Source organism: Hordeum vulgare, chromosome 6H, assembly GCF_904849725.1.
Source record: "Hordeum vulgare subsp. vulgare chromosome 6H, MorexV3_pseudomolecules_assembly, whole genome shotgun sequence".
Lineage (NCBI taxonomy): Eukaryota > Viridiplantae > Streptophyta > Magnoliopsida > Poales > Poaceae > Hordeum > Hordeum vulgare.
In genome coordinates this window covers 119,096,696-119,116,793 of record NC_058523.1, presented here as the reverse complement: position 1 = coordinate 119,116,793, position 20,098 = coordinate 119,096,696, and the positions used below count along the sequence as shown (strand labels likewise).

General features: G+C 45.0%; 1 protein-coding gene across 1 annotated transcript; it reads left to right on the top strand.

The window, feature by feature from the left end:
* Positions 1-6,466: 6,466 nt before the first annotated feature.
* Positions 6,467-14,086, top strand: LOC123401579 (ubiquitin receptor RAD23b-like). The gene is made up of 13 exons (XM_045095407.1): positions 6,467-6,808; positions 7,868-8,029; positions 8,395-8,433; positions 8,508-8,572; positions 8,662-8,706; positions 11,264-11,441; positions 11,526-11,654; positions 11,739-11,804; positions 12,741-12,788; positions 12,867-12,976; positions 13,488-13,569; positions 13,668-13,802; positions 13,888-14,086. The coding sequence occupies exons 1-12, from the start codon at positions 6,743-6,745 to the stop codon at positions 13,779-13,781; spliced, it is 1,104 nt and encodes a 367-aa protein (XP_044951342.1). The 5' UTR covers positions 6,467-6,742; the 3' UTR covers positions 13,782-13,802; positions 13,888-14,086.
* Positions 14,087-20,098: the final 6,012 nt, after the last annotated feature.

Below are 20,098 nucleotides of genomic sequence, written 5' to 3'. Positions count from 1 at the left end.
TGTTGCAGGCTGCTCTTCAGAGAGAGAGAGAGAGAGAGAGAGAGAGAACCGAGGCTGATGTTCATGAGCTTCTGCATGAGAGAGACCGGGTGGCGGCGAAGACGGCCCGGGCCACGGAGGAGAAGACGACTCGGTTGTTGGAGGAGGAAAGGGCATGGAATGAGGCGGTCACCGGGCCATGTACGATCTCCTTGTGATAAGCTTCTTTTTCATATTAGCCAAATGCATGCAATGTTCGTTTCATTACTAACTAATATGACTGACTCTTCAAAACCAAATGTGCAGTCTATGTGCGAGAAGAACGGTCAGACCCCTCCGCCGATACGAGACATTTCTGCGCTTGGAACAATGAGTTTCATTTGAATGGTCATTAGTTACTAGTATTAACATTTGAGTGGCATCATGCTAACGAGACATTGCAAATGATCGTTGTTGCGGAATAAGTCCCGAGCCGCATCGCACAACCCTTCTCCACATCAACCTTCTCTAGGTGGAACCGCCCGAGCAACCTCGGTGATTCACATCCGATGACGACGACGATAAGTTTTCTCGAGTGTTCTGCTTAACAAATGCATACTTAGCTTCGTACATGCTAGTTAGACCTATTATGCCACATACTTATCTTATTTCGCCCAAGAAATACATACTTAGCTAACTATCCTCCAAAATGACATAATTAGCTTATTTAGTTCATTTATGACATAATTAGCTTAGTTAGGTCAAAAATGATATAATAACCTTGGTTAGCTCATAAATGTCATATACTTAGCTTATTTTGCTCATCGTCAGCATCATCATCTTCTTCTTTTGCTTCATCACCATCATCATCATCATCATCATCATCATCATCATCTTCTTCTTCTTCTTCTTCTTCTTCTTCTTCTCCTTCTCCTCCTCCTCCTTCTCCTCCTCCTCCTTCTTCTTCTTCTCCTCCTCCTTCTTCTTCTTCTTCTTCTCCTTCTTCTTCTTCCTTTTCTTCTTAGCTAATTATCCACCAAAATGACATAATTAGCTTATGTAGTTCATTTATGACATAATTAGCTTAGTTAGTTTAGAAATAGCATAAGAGCCTTGGTTATGTCATAAATGCCATATACTTAGCTTATCTTCCTCCAAAATGACATAACTAGCTTACTTAGGTCAGAAATGGCATAATAGCCTTGGTTAGCTCATAAATGTCATATACTTAGCTTGTTTTCCTATAAAATGACATAATTAGCTTAGTTAGGTCAAAAATGGCATAATAATGTTGGTTAGCTCATAAATGTCATATACTTAGCTTATTTCCCTCCAAAATGACATGATAAGCTCAAAAATGGCATAAAAGAAAAAGAAATAATAGAAGAGGAAAGAGGAGAAAATAAAGAATATAAGAAGAATAATGAGCTTATTATTTCATTCTTCTTATTATTTTCCTTCTCTTTCTTCTTCTTCTTCTTCTTCTTCTTCTTCTTCTTCTTATAGTCTCCCTCTAGTCTTCTTTTTCTCATGTTGCTACTTCTACTTCTTCATCTTGTTCATCATCATCATCATCATCATCATCTTCTTCTTCTTCTTCTTCTTTTCATCATCATCATCATCATCATCATCTTCTTCTTCTTTTCATCATCATCATCATCATCATCATCTTCTTCTTCTTCTTCTTCTTCTTCTTCTTCTTCTTCTTCTTCTTCTTCTTCTTCTTCTTCTTCTTCTTCTTCTTCTTCTTCTTCTTATTCTCCTTCTCCTTCTCCTCCTCATCCTCCTCCTCCTCCTTCTTCTCCCCCTCCTCCTCCTCCTCCTCCTCCTTCTTCTCCTTCTTCTTCTTCTTGTCCTCCTTCTTCTTCTCCTTAGTCTTCTCCTTCTTCTTCTCCTTTTTCTTATCCTTCTTCTTCTTCTTCTTCTTCTTCTTCTTCGCTAATTATCCTCCAAAATGACATAATTAGCTTATGTAGTTCATTTATGACATAATTAGCTTAGTTAGGTCACAAATGGCATAAGAACCTTGGTTAGCTCATAAATGTCATATACTTAGCTTATCTTCCTCCAAAATGACATAATTAGCTTAGTGAGCTCAGAAATGACATAATAACTCGGGTTAGCTCATAAATGTCATATACTTAGCTTGTTTTCCTATAAAATGACATAGTTAGCTTAGCTAGGTAAAAAATGGCATAATAACCTTGGTTAGCTCATAAATGTCATATAGTTAGCTTATTTTCCTCCAAAATGACATAATAAGCTGAAAAATGTCATGAAACGAAAAAGAAAGAATAGAAGAGGACAGAGGAGAAAAAGAAAGAATATAAGAGAAGAATGAGCTTCTTTTTTCTTTCTTCTTATTATTTTCCTTCTCTTTCTTCTTCTTCTTCTTCTTCTTCTAGTCTTCTTCTCCTCCTCCCCTCCTTCTTCTTCTTCTTCTAACTTTCTTATTCTCATTTTGCAGATTTGTTTCACTTCATGGAAGCTCGCATTGATGGTTTGCCAATGCTTTCTTTTTTTCGATTTGTATGGATGAATGGTGTGATGTTTGAAACTATGTGTATATATGGATGAAGAGTGTGAAGCTAGGCTATTTGTTGTCTTGTTCAATATTTTCACGATTATGTAGGATACATGGCCTATGCTTCTTCTATGATGTTTGAAATTACATATGATGTTTGAAATTATATATATCATAGAAGTATTCTGAAAATGAAGGGAAATAACTGAAAAAAAGTGGCAATACACGCATTTTGTCGTCTGTCAGCGGACGGCGAAGGGCTTTGCCGTCTGTGAGCTGATTGCAAAGGTACCACGTTGTAGCTACGTGTGCAACCTGGGAGTAGTAGGTCTGACCCATATGGTCAGTTTGTTGTTAGCTAGATCCACGCAGACGACAAAGGTACTCCGAGGAAGACGACAAAGGGGCATCCAGGCAGACGACAAAGGTGCACCCAGGCATACGACAAAGGACACGGCAGGCGCTGACTAGCGGAGCTAGTGGTGACGTCAGCTGGCAGACGGCAAAGGCTGTTGCTAGTTGCCAGACGGCAAAGGCTCCATTAGCCACCTAACGGAGGTGACAGCTGTCCGCTTCCGTCTAACACCTTTGCCGTCTGCAGGCCTAGGAAGACCGACATCAAAGATCTTTGCCGTCCGCTGCCAGGCAGACGACAAAGAAAGCCTTTGTTGTGACTTTCAGTACCAGAAATTTTGTTGTCGGCCGGAGGACGGCAAAGATCTTTGTCGTTCGTGGAGTGGACCTTTGCCATCCGCTATGGGAGACGACAACGAAGCATATTCATGTAGTGCCTTGGTGCTGAAGGTCACTCCTTGCATCGCGGACCATGCATTGCGCATCTAATTGAGCAACACTAAGTGATTGGAAGGTCTTGTAGTATGCACTAGAAACAACCCCAGCAACCGGACCTGCTTGATGAGATCTTTAACCTCCTCTAAAAAGTTAAAATCTTCTTCTTCTTCTCCATGTAGCGTCATGCCCGTAAAAAGATCTGCGAGCTCGAGCTCCGGACACCAATAGTAGTCACCTTCATCTCCTTCCTCGCCGCGATCTATAAGGATATCTTTGGTTTCTCCTTCCCTTGTGACCGCCCTACTATCAACAGCGCGAGTCTCCCTTTCTCCCCGATCCACCCCACGAGCATCATCTGTTGCCGCAATTGCAACACCCGCAGTCGCCAGCACCGACGGAACAACAACACCAGCCAATTTCCCTCTTCCTTCGTCGACCCCCTCTCCCGCCTTCAGCTTTGCTTGGTCCAAGATTGTTCCCGCCATGCTGAACTTCTTCCTTATCAGTCCTGGGTAGGACTCGTTGGTGAAAGTGCAATCATGCCCTTAATCGTATTTTGATGTTGTTGATAACATACAAATAGGGAACTAATCACTCCTGTCAAGTGCGTTTCAGGTTTAGTACTCATGAGATACATTTTCATGATATTCAAGTATGGAGAAACAAGACAAAAAGCTCTATCTCTTTTGGGTTACTCTTGAGTATAGGGATCCCACACTATTAAGAGGGGATCACTCGTTATCGCGATAGACTTGCTCAAAAATCCAAGAAAAACCCCATGGCTAAGTTCTTGTCTTGAATAAATTGCTTTTGCCTCTCATGGCTCGGACATCAAACGGTCTCCGGACGTCCGACACTCCACAACTCTCGGTTGTCCGATGCCTACTGAGGTACGGAGCTACCTCACCCACATTGATTCGTCGGATTTCTGGTCCTTCCGGTCGACCGGCCTTCGGACGTCCGTGTGTGGCTGGGAATCCGATGCCATCCCAACAGAACCAAATTGGCCGGACGTCCGGCCCTTCCGTCGATGATCTTTGGTTGTCCGAACACTGTGCTGAACCTCCCTCTGCTGCGCTGGTTTTCTCTCTATAGTGGCCAGTCGTCCGACCCTCCCCTTCGGTCCGGACGACCGAAGCCTGTCAAACGTCCGACAAGTGCGCAGAATAAGTGACCTCCAACGACCATTTTCCACCACTACTATATATACCCCCTTCCCAGCTCGGGTGGGGGTTGTCCAACACACTAAAACGATTTCAAGAACACTTTTCTTTCTCACTCTCTCCACTCCTCACCAAATCTTAGATCCCAAGAGCGTTTGTGAGGATTCTTGAGTGTTGTTCCAATCAAAATATAGATCGTCCCTCTCTTCTCATCTCAACCAAAGCAATTCATGATTTGAGCAAGTCTTGAGCGGTTCCCTTGATCTTGTTACACTTGGAGGTTGGAGACTCCTAGGTGATAGGAGTTCTTCGGAGAGGAATCAAACCATTGTGATTTTCCCCGAAAAATGTGTGAGGGTTTGGAGGCCACCTCAAGGCCTACCACTAGTGGTTAAGAAACGCCTTCGTGGTGTTGTCTCAAAAAGAGAATATGGTGAGCCTTCGTGGCGTTGGTGTGCCTTTGTGGTAACATCCACCTCTTGTAGCTTCCCTCTAAGGAAGTGAACATCGGGATACATCCTCGTCTTTTAGAGTTGCGGTTATTCCTAACCGTGACACCTTACTTATGGTTACTTGTCTCCATACCTGTTTAACATGTTTTCATATTAAGGTTTGTTTACCTAGTTAAGTGCTTAACTTGTACTATATCATACTTGTCACCTTATCACTAGTGCAATTGTTAGGGTAAAGTTCATATTCCACACTTTTGCCTAAAATTGCTAAGTAACAATTAAATTTTGTAATTGTACCTATTCACCCCCTCTTTAGGTCCATTTCGATTCTTTTCAGTCGACATATGAGAAAGCCACGCCGCTGTCGTGGTTTTTACGTGGAACACCGGCTAGATCGCCACACGAGTTTGGGTACCCTAGAAAACTCTAGGGAAATATCTTAACTCTACTATACGCTTGTCTATGAGTACGTGATTTTTACACCGTGCATGACTGGTTGCGCCTTATGCGGGAACTCCTACACGCCGCTCGCTGCGGCAGGGGGAACAATTTTGAAAATCCCAAACAAATTTGGAAGCGTGAACATTTTTTGAATCTTGAGAACAAATTTTTTAAACGGAGAACAATTTTGAAAAACCCGAACAAATTTGGAAGGCGAATAAATTTTTAAAGCACAAACATTTTTTCAATTTTGAGAACAAACTTTGAAACCAAGAACAATTTTGAGAAATCATGAAAATTTTGAAAGCGCGAACAATTTTTTAAAGCACGAACATTTTTTGAATATTAATAAGAAATTTTGAAACCGAGAACAAAATTTGAACAAGTTTTCAATTTGTGAACAAATTTGGAAAAAGATAAATATTTTCCATAAATCAGGAACATTTTTATAAAAATGTGAAAACAAGAACATTTTTTAAAAACTGTTACCAATTTATGAAAAAAGGAACATTTTTTGAAAAATCATGCAGTTTTTCGAATACGAGAACAATTTTTGAAACACGAACATTCTTGAAAATAATAACACATTTTAAAAGCAAGAATATTTTTTGAAGCACAAACATTTAAATAAAATTATGAACAAAATTTTGAACACAAGAACATTTTTTTAAATTCAAAAATATATATTAGAAAATGTCAAACAAAAAAATAGGAAAAGGAAAGAAGGAATGAAAGTGAAGGAAAAAATGAATACCGAAACAATAACATTTTTTGAAATTCGCAAATATTTTTTTGAAAACGTAGAACATTTTTTGAAAATCCTATTTTTTTTAAAATTTATATATTTTTTTGAAAAACGATAATTATTTATAATCTAGAACATTTTTATTAAAGCAAGAACATTTTCTGAATTTCATGAACAATTTTCAAACATGAACTTGCAGAAGGAGATAGACCGGTCCAGTTGGTCGCGCCCCTGTGCGTTTGGCCGACTATTTGACGCAAAGAGCATCGAATAGGGTTTTCCGCCTTATGCAGCCTACCAAATGCCCCCTTTGGGCTTCTGCTGGTCGTTTCTCTTCCAGGGCCCATAAGAAAGAAGAAAAATCTTAACTACGTAGCTGTGCAGACAGGCAGACAGCCGCCGCAAACATACACGAACTGGCCCAGCCACTCGAGGCACTCAGCTAGTAGCGAAGGCGAAGCAGGCGGCGGCGCATCGAGCGACTGCGGCGGCGCGGAGCCGGTGACGGAGGGGGCGAGGCGCAGCGAAGTCGATCCGCGAACTTCTCGAGCCGTTTTCTGCGGAGGGTTGCGTCAATAGCACATGACCTGCTAAAACCCTAGCGCGAGCAGCGGGAAGGGAAGGGAAGGAACTCCGATCCCCTGGCCGTGACCACCGCGGCGCCGCCATGAAGCTGACGGTGAAGACTCTCAAGGGCACCCACTTCGAGATCCGGGTCCAGCACAATGACACCGTGAGATTCCCCGGCCCGCTCCCCTCATTTAGTTTCAAATTTCCCCGATTTTTTTTTCAATTCAAACAGAGCCCGTGTTCTTCGCTGGATGCACAGCTTCACAGCGATTTTTTTCTGGGAGTTACTAGCATTTCGATCAATGCAGATGATGTGACGGTGAGTAGATGTTAGGGACATGTGGTTATGCGTTGATATACGGAAGGGATTAGCTCGTTAGATTTGGGCGTGCTATTGCTGATTAGGTTTTTTTGCCGAGGTGTTGGCCCCTGATTTGGAATGCCGTTTGCACTGCGTCCTCGCATTTACCTGTGAGTGCTCGGGATCTTCTTAAGGGAAGAACAGTGCGTGTGAGTTTCCATGAAGGATGGTGAACGTGTTATTGTAGGCAGGCTGTTTAAAAATATATACTGGCAGACAATTTTTGGCAGTATTCCAATTGGACATGATTGGTAGACGAACGATGCTCTTTCTCTGTATACGCAACTTTAATTTTGTGGATATGCTGTGTTAATAGCTTGTTCCGGGGGTTGTGGTTTTGGGACGATGGAAAGCTGGAGTTGGCGAGGATTTAGGTCCACGTCAATTGGAAAGTGATCTTCATGATCTAGGGTTCAATTTGGTGTTGCAAGGTTGAGTTTCAGGAGTGTCATTGCTGTTCTTTCCCATCTGCAGTAATCATGTCCTTTGGACACCTTGTTATCCACTGTTCTTCCCCACCAGTGTCCCTTTGCCATGAGGAGTACACTTGTTTCCAAACTCGTCTTTTATCAAAGATGAATATTTTTTGTGATATACTCTATCTGTGTTCTTTTTAACTTGGCGACCTAGGATCTGTGGCCTCTAAGTTTGACCCCCAATAGTTTTAAAACTATATAGGTTTATGTAATAAATATATCATGAGATTTGCTGTTAATTTGTTTTTCATAGTATTATACTTAATGTATAGCTGTATTATTTTTTGTCAAAGTAGCATCTCGAAGACTTTTGAACTATGACTAGTAAAAAATGTCAGTGGGAGTAATTATTTCAATATCATGCTAACTGTTTGCTTTAAATCAGATTATGGCTGTCAAGAAGAACATTGAAGAGATTCAAGGAAAGGATAGTTATCCATGGGGTCAACAACTACTGATTCACAATGGCAAGGTTTTGAAGGATGAAAGCACATTGGATGAGAATCAAGTTGGCGAAGCTGGATTTCTAGTTGTCATGCTTAGTAAGGTAGGCTGCTTATGCCCTATACAGTATGGATTATTTCAGTTCTGTCATATGCTCGGTGTAACAATTGTAACATCATGAATTATTAAGGAGTGAACATAAGTGGTTACATGTGAAAATTATATTCAGATATGGCACTTGACTGTTACTGTTCAATGTGCCTGAAATACCTTTTCGCCTTACTTAATTTGCTGGCATCCTGCCATAGTCCATCTATATTGCTCCTTCCTATGTAGCAGCTATGCTGTACAATGTCCATTTATATCAACAGAAAGAAAGTACTTGACACTTACATCACTATTTCCACATTATTCGTCGGCCTTGTTCTTCTTCTCTTAAAAGTACCGCTATTTACTTATTTTCTGCAGAGTAAAGCTTCTGCTTCCAGTGGAGGTTCATCTGCCCAGGTAAAATTCTTCTTTTGCGGATGAAAACACAATATGAAGTATCCGTTCCGTACTGACACATGAACCATTACTAGCCTTCAAGCACTCCTGTTACCAGTCAAGCGCCTCCAGTTGCTCAACCACAAGCTCCTCAGCCCCAGTGAGCCCCTTGCTAGGGTTCCTCATTGCATTTTACTGCATGCACATAGGGTTTTGCCCAAACTAAATGTATGCGCCATCTTTCTGCAGAGTCCCATCAACTACGACTTCTCAGCCTGAAAGACCACCTGCAGAGTATGTTCGAAGTCTGCCAGTTGATATTCCTATTAGGGTCCTTTTTACCACTTAAATTTCATGTTTCTGCATGTATCCCTCCCAAGGGAAAACCGATGTTAACTTACAGAGGCATGTCCTTCTTATGATTGGTTCAGCTTTAAATCATGCAGTGTTGCATAAATGACCTCGTAGCTGCAAACGTTCATTGTGAAAAGTGACGACAAACACAAGTCGATGCATCAACTAATACTCCCTCCGTTCCTAAATATAAGTCTTTTAAGAGATTTCATTAGGGGCCTACATACGGAGTAAAATGAATGAATCTACACTCTAAAATATGTCTATATACATCCGTATGTAGTCCACTAGTGGAACCTCTAAAAAGACTTATATTTAGGAACGGAGGGAGTAGATTGCAATATGCGAGCAGAGTTAAAAGTATATTTTTGAACTCCATGAACATGTAACATGAGTCAATATGGTTAGAGCATCTCCAGTTGTTCGCCTCCCCAGGGGCTTGAAATAGCACCTCCTGGGGGCTAACCGGCGATATTTTCGCCGGGGGGGCTTGGGTTCCCAGCCTCTGCCCAAAGTTTGCCCCCCAGCCGCAGATTTCAAATGCAAATTCGGCACGCACTCGCCAAAAATTACACAATTTTGGACGAAATATAGGTGGTTCCATTCATATTTATACAAATTTAAAAACATACATAAAAGCCTGAAAATACTATGTCGTCGTCACCGCCCCGAGCCTAGTTCATGCCGAGGAGGTTGTAGAAGACGGTGTAGTCGTCGCTCGGTGGCTCGTCCTCCACGCCGTCGTCCTTGCTGCAGCCCTACCCTGGATCGCCGCTGCTGACGGGCTTGGTCGGCGCAGTCGCCTCCTCGTCACTATCGGAGAGGACGATGACGCCGCCCTCCTCGCGGCCGCGGCGACACTCGGCGATTTCCTTCAGAGCGAGAGCGTGGCACTGGCGCTCCATCTCCTCCCTCACGTAGTGGTCACGCGACCATATGAGGCCGGCGTCGAGGTGGGCGACCATCTCCACGTGCTCCTGCTTGACCACGGGCGTTGCCGGCTCCTTCTTCGGCTTGACCAGGCGAAGGTGGCCGCGGGGAGGGGAAGGGTCGTGGCGGCCCTCGTTTATGACGAGGTTCCCGCCCGCGGCTGCGCCGGCGTAGCGGTGTCTCCTGGGGCTCGGGCTTGACGGCGACGAGCGGCGTCGCCGCACCGGAGCGTGAACGACGGCGGCATGCGCCTCAGCAGCCACTAGCTCCCGCTCCAGCGTGTGAACGACGGCGCCGGATACTCTAGCGGCGACTCGTTGCCTCCCTCGATGTGCGAGAGGACGGCGTGGAGCGTGCGCCTTGGGTCGCCCCATCATTGACGGCGGCCGTCGGAGTTGTGGCGCCCCCTCGGCGGCGCAGCGCCATTGGTCGACGCCAGTTGCTCGGCGAGGTGGCACTGGAAATACGCCGTCCACAGGGGCTGGTTTTCGGGGGCATACCTCTGCTGCTAGCCCGCGTCCTCCGGCAAGGACTCCCCGAGCTGCGTGATCTCGGCGTGGCGCTCCGCGTCGGAGGGTGGCGGGGGTAACGGGGATGCCGCCGGTGCTGAACCGCCATGTGCCCGGCACACGCATGTCAGGCGGCGTTGGGTAGTTCGCATCGTGGAGAAGGCGTGCCTCCAACTCGTGCAAAAACCGGCGGCCGAAGCCATTGGCCGCCGCTCCGTCGTCGGGGAATATTTCCGCCATGGCCTCGGGGGGTGTTTCCGACGGTGGAGGCGAGAGAGATGGGGATGGATGGCGAGTGTGCGGCAAGGCATGACTTTTATAGCGGGGAGAGGAGCGGGAGTGGTGTGTACACGTGGCGGGAAAGGGCGGGACGTGCGGCGGCTCGCCATTAGTGCGTCGCAAGACCTTGGAAACCCAACCGGCGTGGTAGCCGAGGCGATGAGGACGACAAAGGCTCTCGGTGACGCACAGTCGCTGACTCGGCTGGTCCACACGGGAGGAATCTGGCGTGGTTTGTTTTCGTGCCAAATTCCTTTCCCCGGGCGCCCCCAGCGCGCTGGGTTCGGCCTGGATCTGCCGGCACCAATTTGGGCCCTAATCGGCGAAATTTGGGCTCCTGGGGGCGCGACTGGGCGTTTTTTTTTGCGCTGGCGGAATTACTTGTCACAAAAGTGGATAATAATAGATGTATCTAGAAATAAAATACATCTAGATACATCCATTATTATCCATTCCTCGGACAAGTATTTCCGGACGGAGGGAGTAGATATGAAGTTAGAAGCACTGAACATAACTAGGTGTATTTCTGGACTGCATGAAAATCCAGAGCCATTGTAACAGCGATTTGCATAGCTGGGTAATGGGAAGTTAGGCCCCAAACTGGAATTTTTGGGATTGCTGTAACTGCATGGAGTATAGATCTGAAATGGTTGTATAATAGTAGCATGGCATGATCCTGCAATCTGTCTCGCAGTCTTGGTCATGTGAATATGAACCGAGCAATTTCCCTTTAAATTTACTAATTCTGCTATGTAAAACTGTTTTTTCTTTTTTGTTAGGACCCCTTTGAGCACAGTTGATATTGCAGCATCGGATTTACTGTCAGGAAGCAATCTGGACACAATGATTAACCAGATAATGGAGATGGGGGGTGGCAGTTGGGATAGAGATAAGGTCCAAAGAGCTCTCCGTGCAGCCTATAACAATCCAGAACGTGCCATTGACTATCTGTACTCTGTGTGTATCTCTCCCCATCTGAATTTTGAATTTGGATCAATTTTCTGATGCTAATAGATGATATTTGTTTTGCTCAAACATTAGGGTATTCCCGTGACAGCCGAAGTTGCTGTTCCGGTGGTTGGTCAAGGGGCAAACACCACTGCTGCAGCTCCTGGAGAAACTGGCCTCTCTGGAATCCCAAACACAGCACCGTTGGATCTTTTCCCGCAGGTTTACTTTCCACCTTTGTCTTTGTAGTGCTGGTGTGGTGTTGCCTATTTTCAGTTTCTTTTGACTAATTAAATGATGTAACAGGGGGCTTCCCATGCTGGAGGTGCTGCTGGTGGTGGATCACTTGATTTTCTTCGAAATAACCAACAGGTTCTGTCTTCATGTTCTATCAGTTACTTCTCTACTTTTGTTTCCTATGGTCTCTCTGACAGAGAAAAGACGAGGTACAGAACAATGGTGCACATGGGATCAAGCCAATCATTCTGTTTACTATCGTTGCTCGTCAAACTTTCTGATGATCGAATGTACTAGTAACAGAGATGGACATGTGTGTGATGTGTGAACTTATAATTTGATGTTGTGATGGTAGCCAGTACTTCTATGGTCATGTGAATGCTGGTAGTTTGTCCACTCAAAAATCTATACGGCCCTCAATCTCAAAATATAAGGCATACATTGATTCGTTAAGACAAGGTTTTTACCAAAATATTACTTTGTTAGTACGTGGTTTGTGTGGGATAAAATTGGTGTCATTAGATTTGTATACTAAAAGTTTTGATTGCGATTTTGTATACATAGACCACATTAATTGAGTAACTTTTGATCAAAATCTCGTCTTAACAATTCAAAATATGGTGGACATGTTGGGACAGAGGAAGTATGATTTAGGGTTAACATCCTTCTTGAGGAGTTTACGTGGATTACTTGTAGATATGTTAAGTATGTGGAAAGTAGAATTCTGTGTTAGGAGCATATACTGCGGTCACTATAATTTGTTCTTTGTACAAGAGAATGCTGTGGTGGAAGCAGCTATTAGTTGGTCCGTCACACAATACTGTAGCATACATGTGTTTATCGCTACTTGGGATGCTTTTGTGCATAGTATTGGGATAGGAAAGTATTATCCTGCACATATCGTTGCACTTGCAATCCCAACGAATTATCATTTTCTATGTCATACACTAAAAGTGTGCAATGCTCCATTTGTCATACACTAATAGTTTGGTCGAATGAACTTCCCCTCAGTACCCTACCATGTGTTATTCTAATTTTGAAGTAATAGTGTATTGCAATCATCATTTGCAGTTTCAAGCACTTCGGGAAATGGTCCATACAAATCCACAAATTTTACAGGTTTTCTATTAATGTCTTATTTATGCTATGCTTCACCTTCATTCTCTGTCTAAACTTTTTGCTGGTATTTCGCTACAGCCTATGCTCCAGGAATTGAGCAAGCAGAATCCTCAACTTCTAAGGTTGATTCAGGAGAACAATGATGAGTTCCTTCAGTTACTAAATGAGACATTTGAAGGCGGCGATGGGTAGGTCTTTTTATTTGCTGGATTTTATATATTCTGATCTCATTTAAATAAGCTATAGGATTCATAGTGCTGATTTTGCTTTTTTAGTTATGAACTGGAATATCTGCTGACTGCCACTTGCCAGCCGCTGTAGCTTTTGTGGCAGGTGGTTTTGGACTTCAGTTCTATCTCGTCACTGTCAATTTTGTTTTGATTCAGGCCTATTTCACACCAGTAACTAGTAATATATGTTGTTTTTAAGGCTTATATTGGTTCAAGTATTGGATGTACCTTGCTAATATAGTTTCTGAACATAACATGATAATCTATTCTTAAAAGTAGCGCCTTAGAGAACCTGTGTGATACTTTATCTGAACATATCTATTAGCCGCTGCATCCTTTCCCTTGTATTCGCGTGTCCTTTTTTTCCTTAGACAATCAATCATGGTGTTTCGTCCTAACAATTTCTTTCAATTTGAGTAGAGTTTACAACATATATATCTACTAAATCATACTTGTCTGACATTTCCAGGGACTTCTTAGACCAGGCTGACCAGGATGAAATGCCTCATGCTATCAGTGTGACACCAGAAGAGCAAGAGGCAATTGGAAGGGTATGCTTCATAATTACTTTAAATATCCTTTTGCTGCATAAATGCACAATGCATCTGACATACTCATTTGGTTGGTCGGATTTGTTTTCGTACTTCAGTTGGAAGCCATGGGGTTTGAGAGAGCACGTGTCATCGAAGCATTCTTCGCCTGTGACAGGAATGAGCAACTCGCTGCAAACTATCTTCTTGAGCATGCTGGTGACGAAGAATAGAGAACATTTAGTTCACATTGGGTAAGAGTTCTTCCTCCATGTTTTAGCACTGAATGAACGCGTGGTGGTGCACTAACGATGTTTTTTTTTTGTGGGGCCATGACAGAGCTTGTTATGAACATCTGACCCAAATTGATGGTGACTGACGAATGGCTACACAGGTTGAGATGGAGCTAATGCTCGATTGAACTTATTATCTGTATGCACAACACCTTAGGTTACTTGCATTGCGAATTTGAAAAAACTTGTAGAATGAGCAAATTTATTGGGAGCTATCGGTGGAGTGCTGAAATGTTGTTTCCTTTTGTTGTGTGATCATTATCCATTCGCTTGGGTTATATGTGTCATCACTAGCTCGGGTTATGTTCATGGTTAAGGCAAGAAAATCCCAATCAACATTGAGATGACCATGTTGATACGGACATCTAATTTTGCATATACTGCGGTTGTAGACGGCAGCCGGTTCTGTTTAGAACCCTGGCAACAGATTGCAGCAAACACCTTATACTACTCGCTGCTTAGCTGAAATAGCGGCAAGCATCTCCTGAGATCTGCTGTCCACCGATCACTCCCCTCCAAATATCTCCTGACTGACGCCTCTCTCTTCATCCTTGGCAGTGACAGTAACTGCTTTACATCAGCTCCGGCTAAATGGACACAATTAACTCATGGATGAAAGTATTTCACGAACTGAACCACAATTGAAAAAAATTAACTCATCTAACCCTTTTGTGTGGCGTCCGACGGCTAGATGTCACACTACATTATGTGGTGCCCAAGACAAAGGCGTTATACATACTACAACACCGACTTCTCGTGTCAAGGCCTGAGCCCACTTCTGCAGTGTGGCGTCTAAGCAGTAGGCGTTGCACTTGCGATGTGTGGCGTACAGGGATCATCCGCCACACATTGACATATCCATTCGCGGGCCGGCCCTCCCCCACCCTCACTTCTTTCACATGCCAACGTCGGCTGCCTCTTCTTCTCGTAACCCCCTCTTCAAAATCCGTCAGATCTGTGAATTTTTTTCGTGAATTTATACCCCAAATCGTTCTAGAAGGTAATTTTCTCCGTTTTCCATCCATCTATCCAAAAAATATTGCACATTTTTTAGATTTGCATAAGTTAGGATGAGAGCCTTGTTTTGCTTGGATTCAAAATTTATATGAGAAGTTAGGTGTGATTTAGGATTCCTAGATGGGTAGATGAGTATTCCTATATGATTTGTTCATCTGTGGAACCATTTTGTGGAACATATGTATGATTGTTTAGATGAATACATATTAGATGATTATTTTCTTGTAATATGCACGATGGTGTGGCTTTTGAATGATTCCTATGACCTTGAACACCGGACCTACTTGATGTCGGAGAAGGGGATGGTAACAAGAGCATACTATTATTTTCAAATATCTTGTATTTATTTGAAAAGATCAAACCGTAGCCATATCACTTCTATGTTTGCAGAAGCTCATGCCCCTGAAGATTCGATCTCACGTGGCGTCGACTTTCATGCCGTACGATGAGCGGTACACATCGTACATCGAGATGACATGACTTCTTCCATTCATTCAGCTTGTGAGACGATCAACACCCAACTTGAACGCTGCGACAATCACTGCCACTTACGGATCGGTGGAGGCCGGAGACCCATAGTTTTCATCTCCGGACCGGAGAGATGACCGTCACTCTTGAGGATGTTTTCATAATCACCGCACTTTAAATTGAGGGGAAGCCTCTTTGTATGAGCAATGATTCCAAGGGATGACGCCAACAAATGGAGGCCCTTATTGGTATGTCTCGTGCAGAGCCGACACGAGTAGATGGAAAGAAGAAAGACAGAGTCCCAACCGACGCTCCTTTCACTTGGATCGTAGCCAACTTTGCGAATTGTTCTGAGGATGCCAATGACGATGTGATCCAGACTTATGCTCGTGTGTACATGTGGTATGTTATCTTTAGGACTATCTTTGTTGACGTCGGCGGCAAGAACACTCAATGGATGTGGCTGAAGGCGTTGACAGTTTTCGACCATAAGTTTAGCTGGGGGTCGGTGAAAGGATCGATATGGTTGACTAGAGGGGGGGGGGATGAATAGGCAACTACCAATTTTTAGCTTTTCTTAACAAGTTAGGGTTAGCAACATAAAGGTTCTCTAAAATAATAACTAGGTGAGCAACCTATATGATGCTACCAACTATAACCGCTAAAGCAAGTAAGAAATACTCTACGACAATAACAGACACAATGTAAAGGTAAGAGATAACCACAAGTGGAACCGATGAAGACGAGGATGTGTTACCAAAGTTCCTTCCCTTTGACAGGAAGTATGTCTCCGTTGGAGCGGTGTGGAGGAACAATGCTCCCCAATAAGCCACTAGGGCCACCATATTCTCCTCACGCCCTCACACAATGCAAGGTGCCGTGATTCCACTATAGGTGCCCTTGAAGGCGGCGACCGAACCTTTACAAACAAGGTTGGGGCTATCTCCACACAAAGCTTGGAGGCTCCCAACAAGACCACAGAGCTTCACCACAATGAAATGTGGCTCCGAGGTGACCTCAACCGTCTAGGGTTGTGACAGCCCGATGCTGACGTTCCAGAAGATTCCCCCTTCTATCCCGTTTCCGTCGTGTGATTAGTTTTATTTGTGCCTCGTCATGTAGTTTGCATCATCGCATCATGCATGGCATCATGTCAACTGTGTTTTATCGGTGTTGTTTGTTGCCGTGTTGTTGGGTGTTAGTGCATTGTGAGTGGCGTTGTTTTATTGGAGCGTTGAGAGAGGGTGTGCGAGAGCCACCGCTAAACCCTGTTGCACCGCAGACCTAAAACCTTCTCACCCCTCTTTTATTTGTTTTGTGGTTTTGCTAAAGTTCCGTTTTAACCCCTATTTTGAAAATAAAGATTCGTCTTCTTTTAAAAGATCCTTTCATTAAATGTGGGGCAACCCCTTGGGTTTCCTTTATTTTTTCCCTTTGTTTATTTTCTAAAACAGTCTCATTTCTTTTCTCCTTTAAAGAGCCTTTATTTTAGTCTTTAAATAAAAGGGGTTTTCTTTTATTCTTTTGTAAAAGGGTTTTATTTTAATTCTTCAAAGGTTTTAGTTTTAATTCGTTTAAGAAATGCCCAATCTATTTTAGAGTTGGGGTTTATTTTTAAAGGAACAAAGGCATTTTCCTTATTTTTTTCCTTTTCTTTGTTAAAAGCCTTTTCTTTAGTTAAAATTTATGTTTTAACCGTGTTAAAAAAAGCAAATAGAGAGGCCCAGTAGGCCAGCCGGCCCAGGCCAGCCAGCCCTCCGTTGCCCTAGCGCACGCTAGCCTGCCCGCAGCCCTCGTCCCCACGATCCCCTTTCTCTCCTCCCCTTGTCGCGCAGCTATCCCCTCGCCCTCGCGCACCTCTCTGCTCCTCCCCGCGCTGCGCCGCCCTAGCTCGCCGGCGGTCAGGGCCCCTCAGCCCCGCGCCTCGCCGGCCTCCCATCCGAGCCGCCCCGCCGCCATGGCCGACCTGTGCCGTGCGCCGCCTCTTCCCCGCGTGGTCGCTGCCGTGCGCCGCCTCGCCGTCATGCCGCCGACAGGACCCGGCCCGAGGTTCCCTCGCTGTGCCGCCCGCATGCAGGAGCCCCGCGCCGCCGCGCTCGCCGTTGTGCTACCGTTTTGCTGTTGACCGTTGCTTTGCTAGCCGCCGCTGCTGCTCGGCCGCTGCTGTCTACTGCTGTGCAATGTTACTGCTGTTGCCGTGCTTGCTTGCCGTTGCTTGTTGCCTATCGCTGCTCCTGCCGCCGTGCCGTGTCGCCGTGCTGCTATCGGTGTTTGCTGCTGCTGCTTGCTGCCGCTGATGCCGTTGCTTGGTGCTACTTGTGCTTGCCTGCTAGGCTACTATCGCTGCTTGCTGTGCTTGCTTGCCTAGTGCCGTAGCTTGCTGCCGCCGTTTTGCTAGATGTGCCGAGCCACTGCTGTTGCCTGCTGCGTTTGCTATTGCTGTATATGCTAGCTCGCTAGGTTGCGGAGCTTGCTGTGCCTAGCTGCTTGGAGTTGCTCTTCCTGATGCATGCTGTAGCGTTGCTAGCTAGCTCGTGCTGTCGTTGCCTTGCCTGCTTGCGTTTGGCCTGCTGATGCAAAGCGCTGTAGTCGCTGCTATGTGGCTGTAGATGCCTTGCTAGGCTTGGTTGCTGTGATGCTTGCCGTTGTTTGCCGGCGCCGTTGCATATTTGCTGTGTTGCCGCTTGCGTCGCCGCGTGCGCCGTTCCCCTCCGCCGTGGAACCGACAAGATCAGCGAGTACCACGACGTCCTCGACGACCCTCGGACCCGTGTTCGACTACCGTCGCGAAGACCCGTCTTCCGACGCCTAGTGCACGACTACCGATGAGAAGACCGGTGTACCAAGGCAAGAGTACGACTACCGTCGACGAGGCCGTGTACGACTACTTCCACGACGACCACGACCTCCATGACGTCCGCTTCGATCGAACCGCTCCGATGTGCACGCTCCGAAGGTATAACGTTGAGACGTTGTCGTGTACCGTGTACAAGTGATGTATGAATATATGTATGTATGCACCGTATGTTGCCCGTTGCCCGTTGTCTTATTTCGTCGTGCCTCGACACATGGGAACCCGAGATACGGGATCACCCCATCTTTATTTAACGTTCCCGCACGCACTTCAATTCGTTGGCGCGATATCTCGACGAGTTATCGGGATAGGAACATTGCGGTGGCATCGTTTCTGACTTGCCGCCATGGTTACCTCTCGCTCGCCGTGGCGACACATGTTTCGTTCTCTTCTTGCCCGTGATGCTTGAACTTGCATTCATGATGCATCCATGGCATATATCGTGTGTTGCATGCCTCTTGTGCCGTAGCTCCGTACTAAGTCTCGTGTGTTAACTGACTAGGATGCCACGTAGAACCGTCGCTTCACCCCTTGCCTTGATAACAACAATTTAATATTGCGTGTTAAATAATCGGGAGTGAATTAAATAATTAATCATGGAGTTTTTTCGATATGCAACCCGTTGCATATCGAGCTTCACTTAATGTGTAGAGTTGTGTGAGGTGAATTGCCATGCCATCCCTTGCATCATTGAACTGTTCACGCATCATAGTAGGTTATGCATCATGTGGTGAATATTTGTGTTGATGTTTGTTTCCGGTTTGCTCCGTCTCGATAGAGAGTTCCGCAAGCGTGTCGGAATGTGAGGACCCGTTCGACTACGTGGGTTCCCCGACTTCATGGAGCTGTACTTCTTCCAAGCGGGATCTCAGGCAAGATGACCATTTCCCCAGATACCATTACTATCATTGCCATGCTAGTTTATCGCTTCTATCGTTTATGTCTCGTTGCCTACCACCTGTTAAATTCAGCCTCTGAACAATGCCATGAAAACCTTCACCTGTTCAACCTAACAAACCACTGATTGGCTATGATACCGCTTGCTTAACCCTGTTGTTAGCGTTGCTAGTTGCAGGTGCAGTTGCTTCCATGTGAAAGCATGGGTTCCTTGTTATATCACCATATTAATGCTATTTAATTTAATGGACCTACATACTTGGTAAAAGGTGGAAGGCTCGGCCTTTCTAGCCTGGTGTTTTGTTCCACCTTTGCCCCCTTAGTTTCGGCTACCGGTGTTATGTTCCATAAATGAGCGCTCCTAACACGATCGGGGTTGTTATGGGGACCCCCTTGATAATTCGTTTTAGATTAAGACTGGTCTGGCAAGACCCAACTTTGGTACTACATTTGCCTAATAACCTAATAATAATGCATAGGGACCTGCCGGCACCCGAGGATAATTTAATCAACCCCCGGGCCAGTGCTCCTCATGAGTGTTGGTCCAAAACAAAGCAGCTTATTAACGCTACCCGGGGCAACTCGGCGTTTGGCGTGGTAACCATCGCTCATCTGTCGTGTCCTGAGAATGAGGTACGCGACTCCTATCGGGATCGTCGACACGTCGGGAGGCCTTGTTGGATTAGTTTTACCTTTGACGAGATATCTTGTGCATCGGGATTCCGGTGATGCTTTGGGTAATCTCAGAGTTGAGGTTTTCCACTAGGGAATCCGACGAGATCGCGAGCTTCGTGCTGGAGGATTTCTATGCGGCTTGTGGTAATTTGTGATGGACTAGTTGGAGCACCCCTGCAGGGTTAAATCTTTTCGGGAAGCCGTGCCCGCGGTTATGTGGCAACGTGGAAACTTTGTTTAACACTGGTTCTAGATAACTTGAAGTAACTTAACTAAAATGTGCCAACTGTGTGCGTAACCGTGACTGCCTCTTTCGTGAGTTCTTTCTCCAATCGAGGACACGGTG

Coding starts and splice junctions, on each gene's coding strand:
- LOC123401579 (XM_045095407.1), top strand. CDS start 6,743: ATGAAGCTGACGGTGAAGACTCTCAAGGGCACCCACTTCGAGATCCGG. Junction 8,030..8,394: donor TAGTTGTCATGCTTAGTAAG/GTAGGCTGCTTA, acceptor TATTTTCTGCAG/AGTAAAGCTTCTGCTTCCAG. Junction 8,434..8,507: donor GTGGAGGTTCATCTGCCCAG/GTAAAATTCTTC, acceptor AACCATTACTAG/CCTTCAAGCACTCCTGTTAC.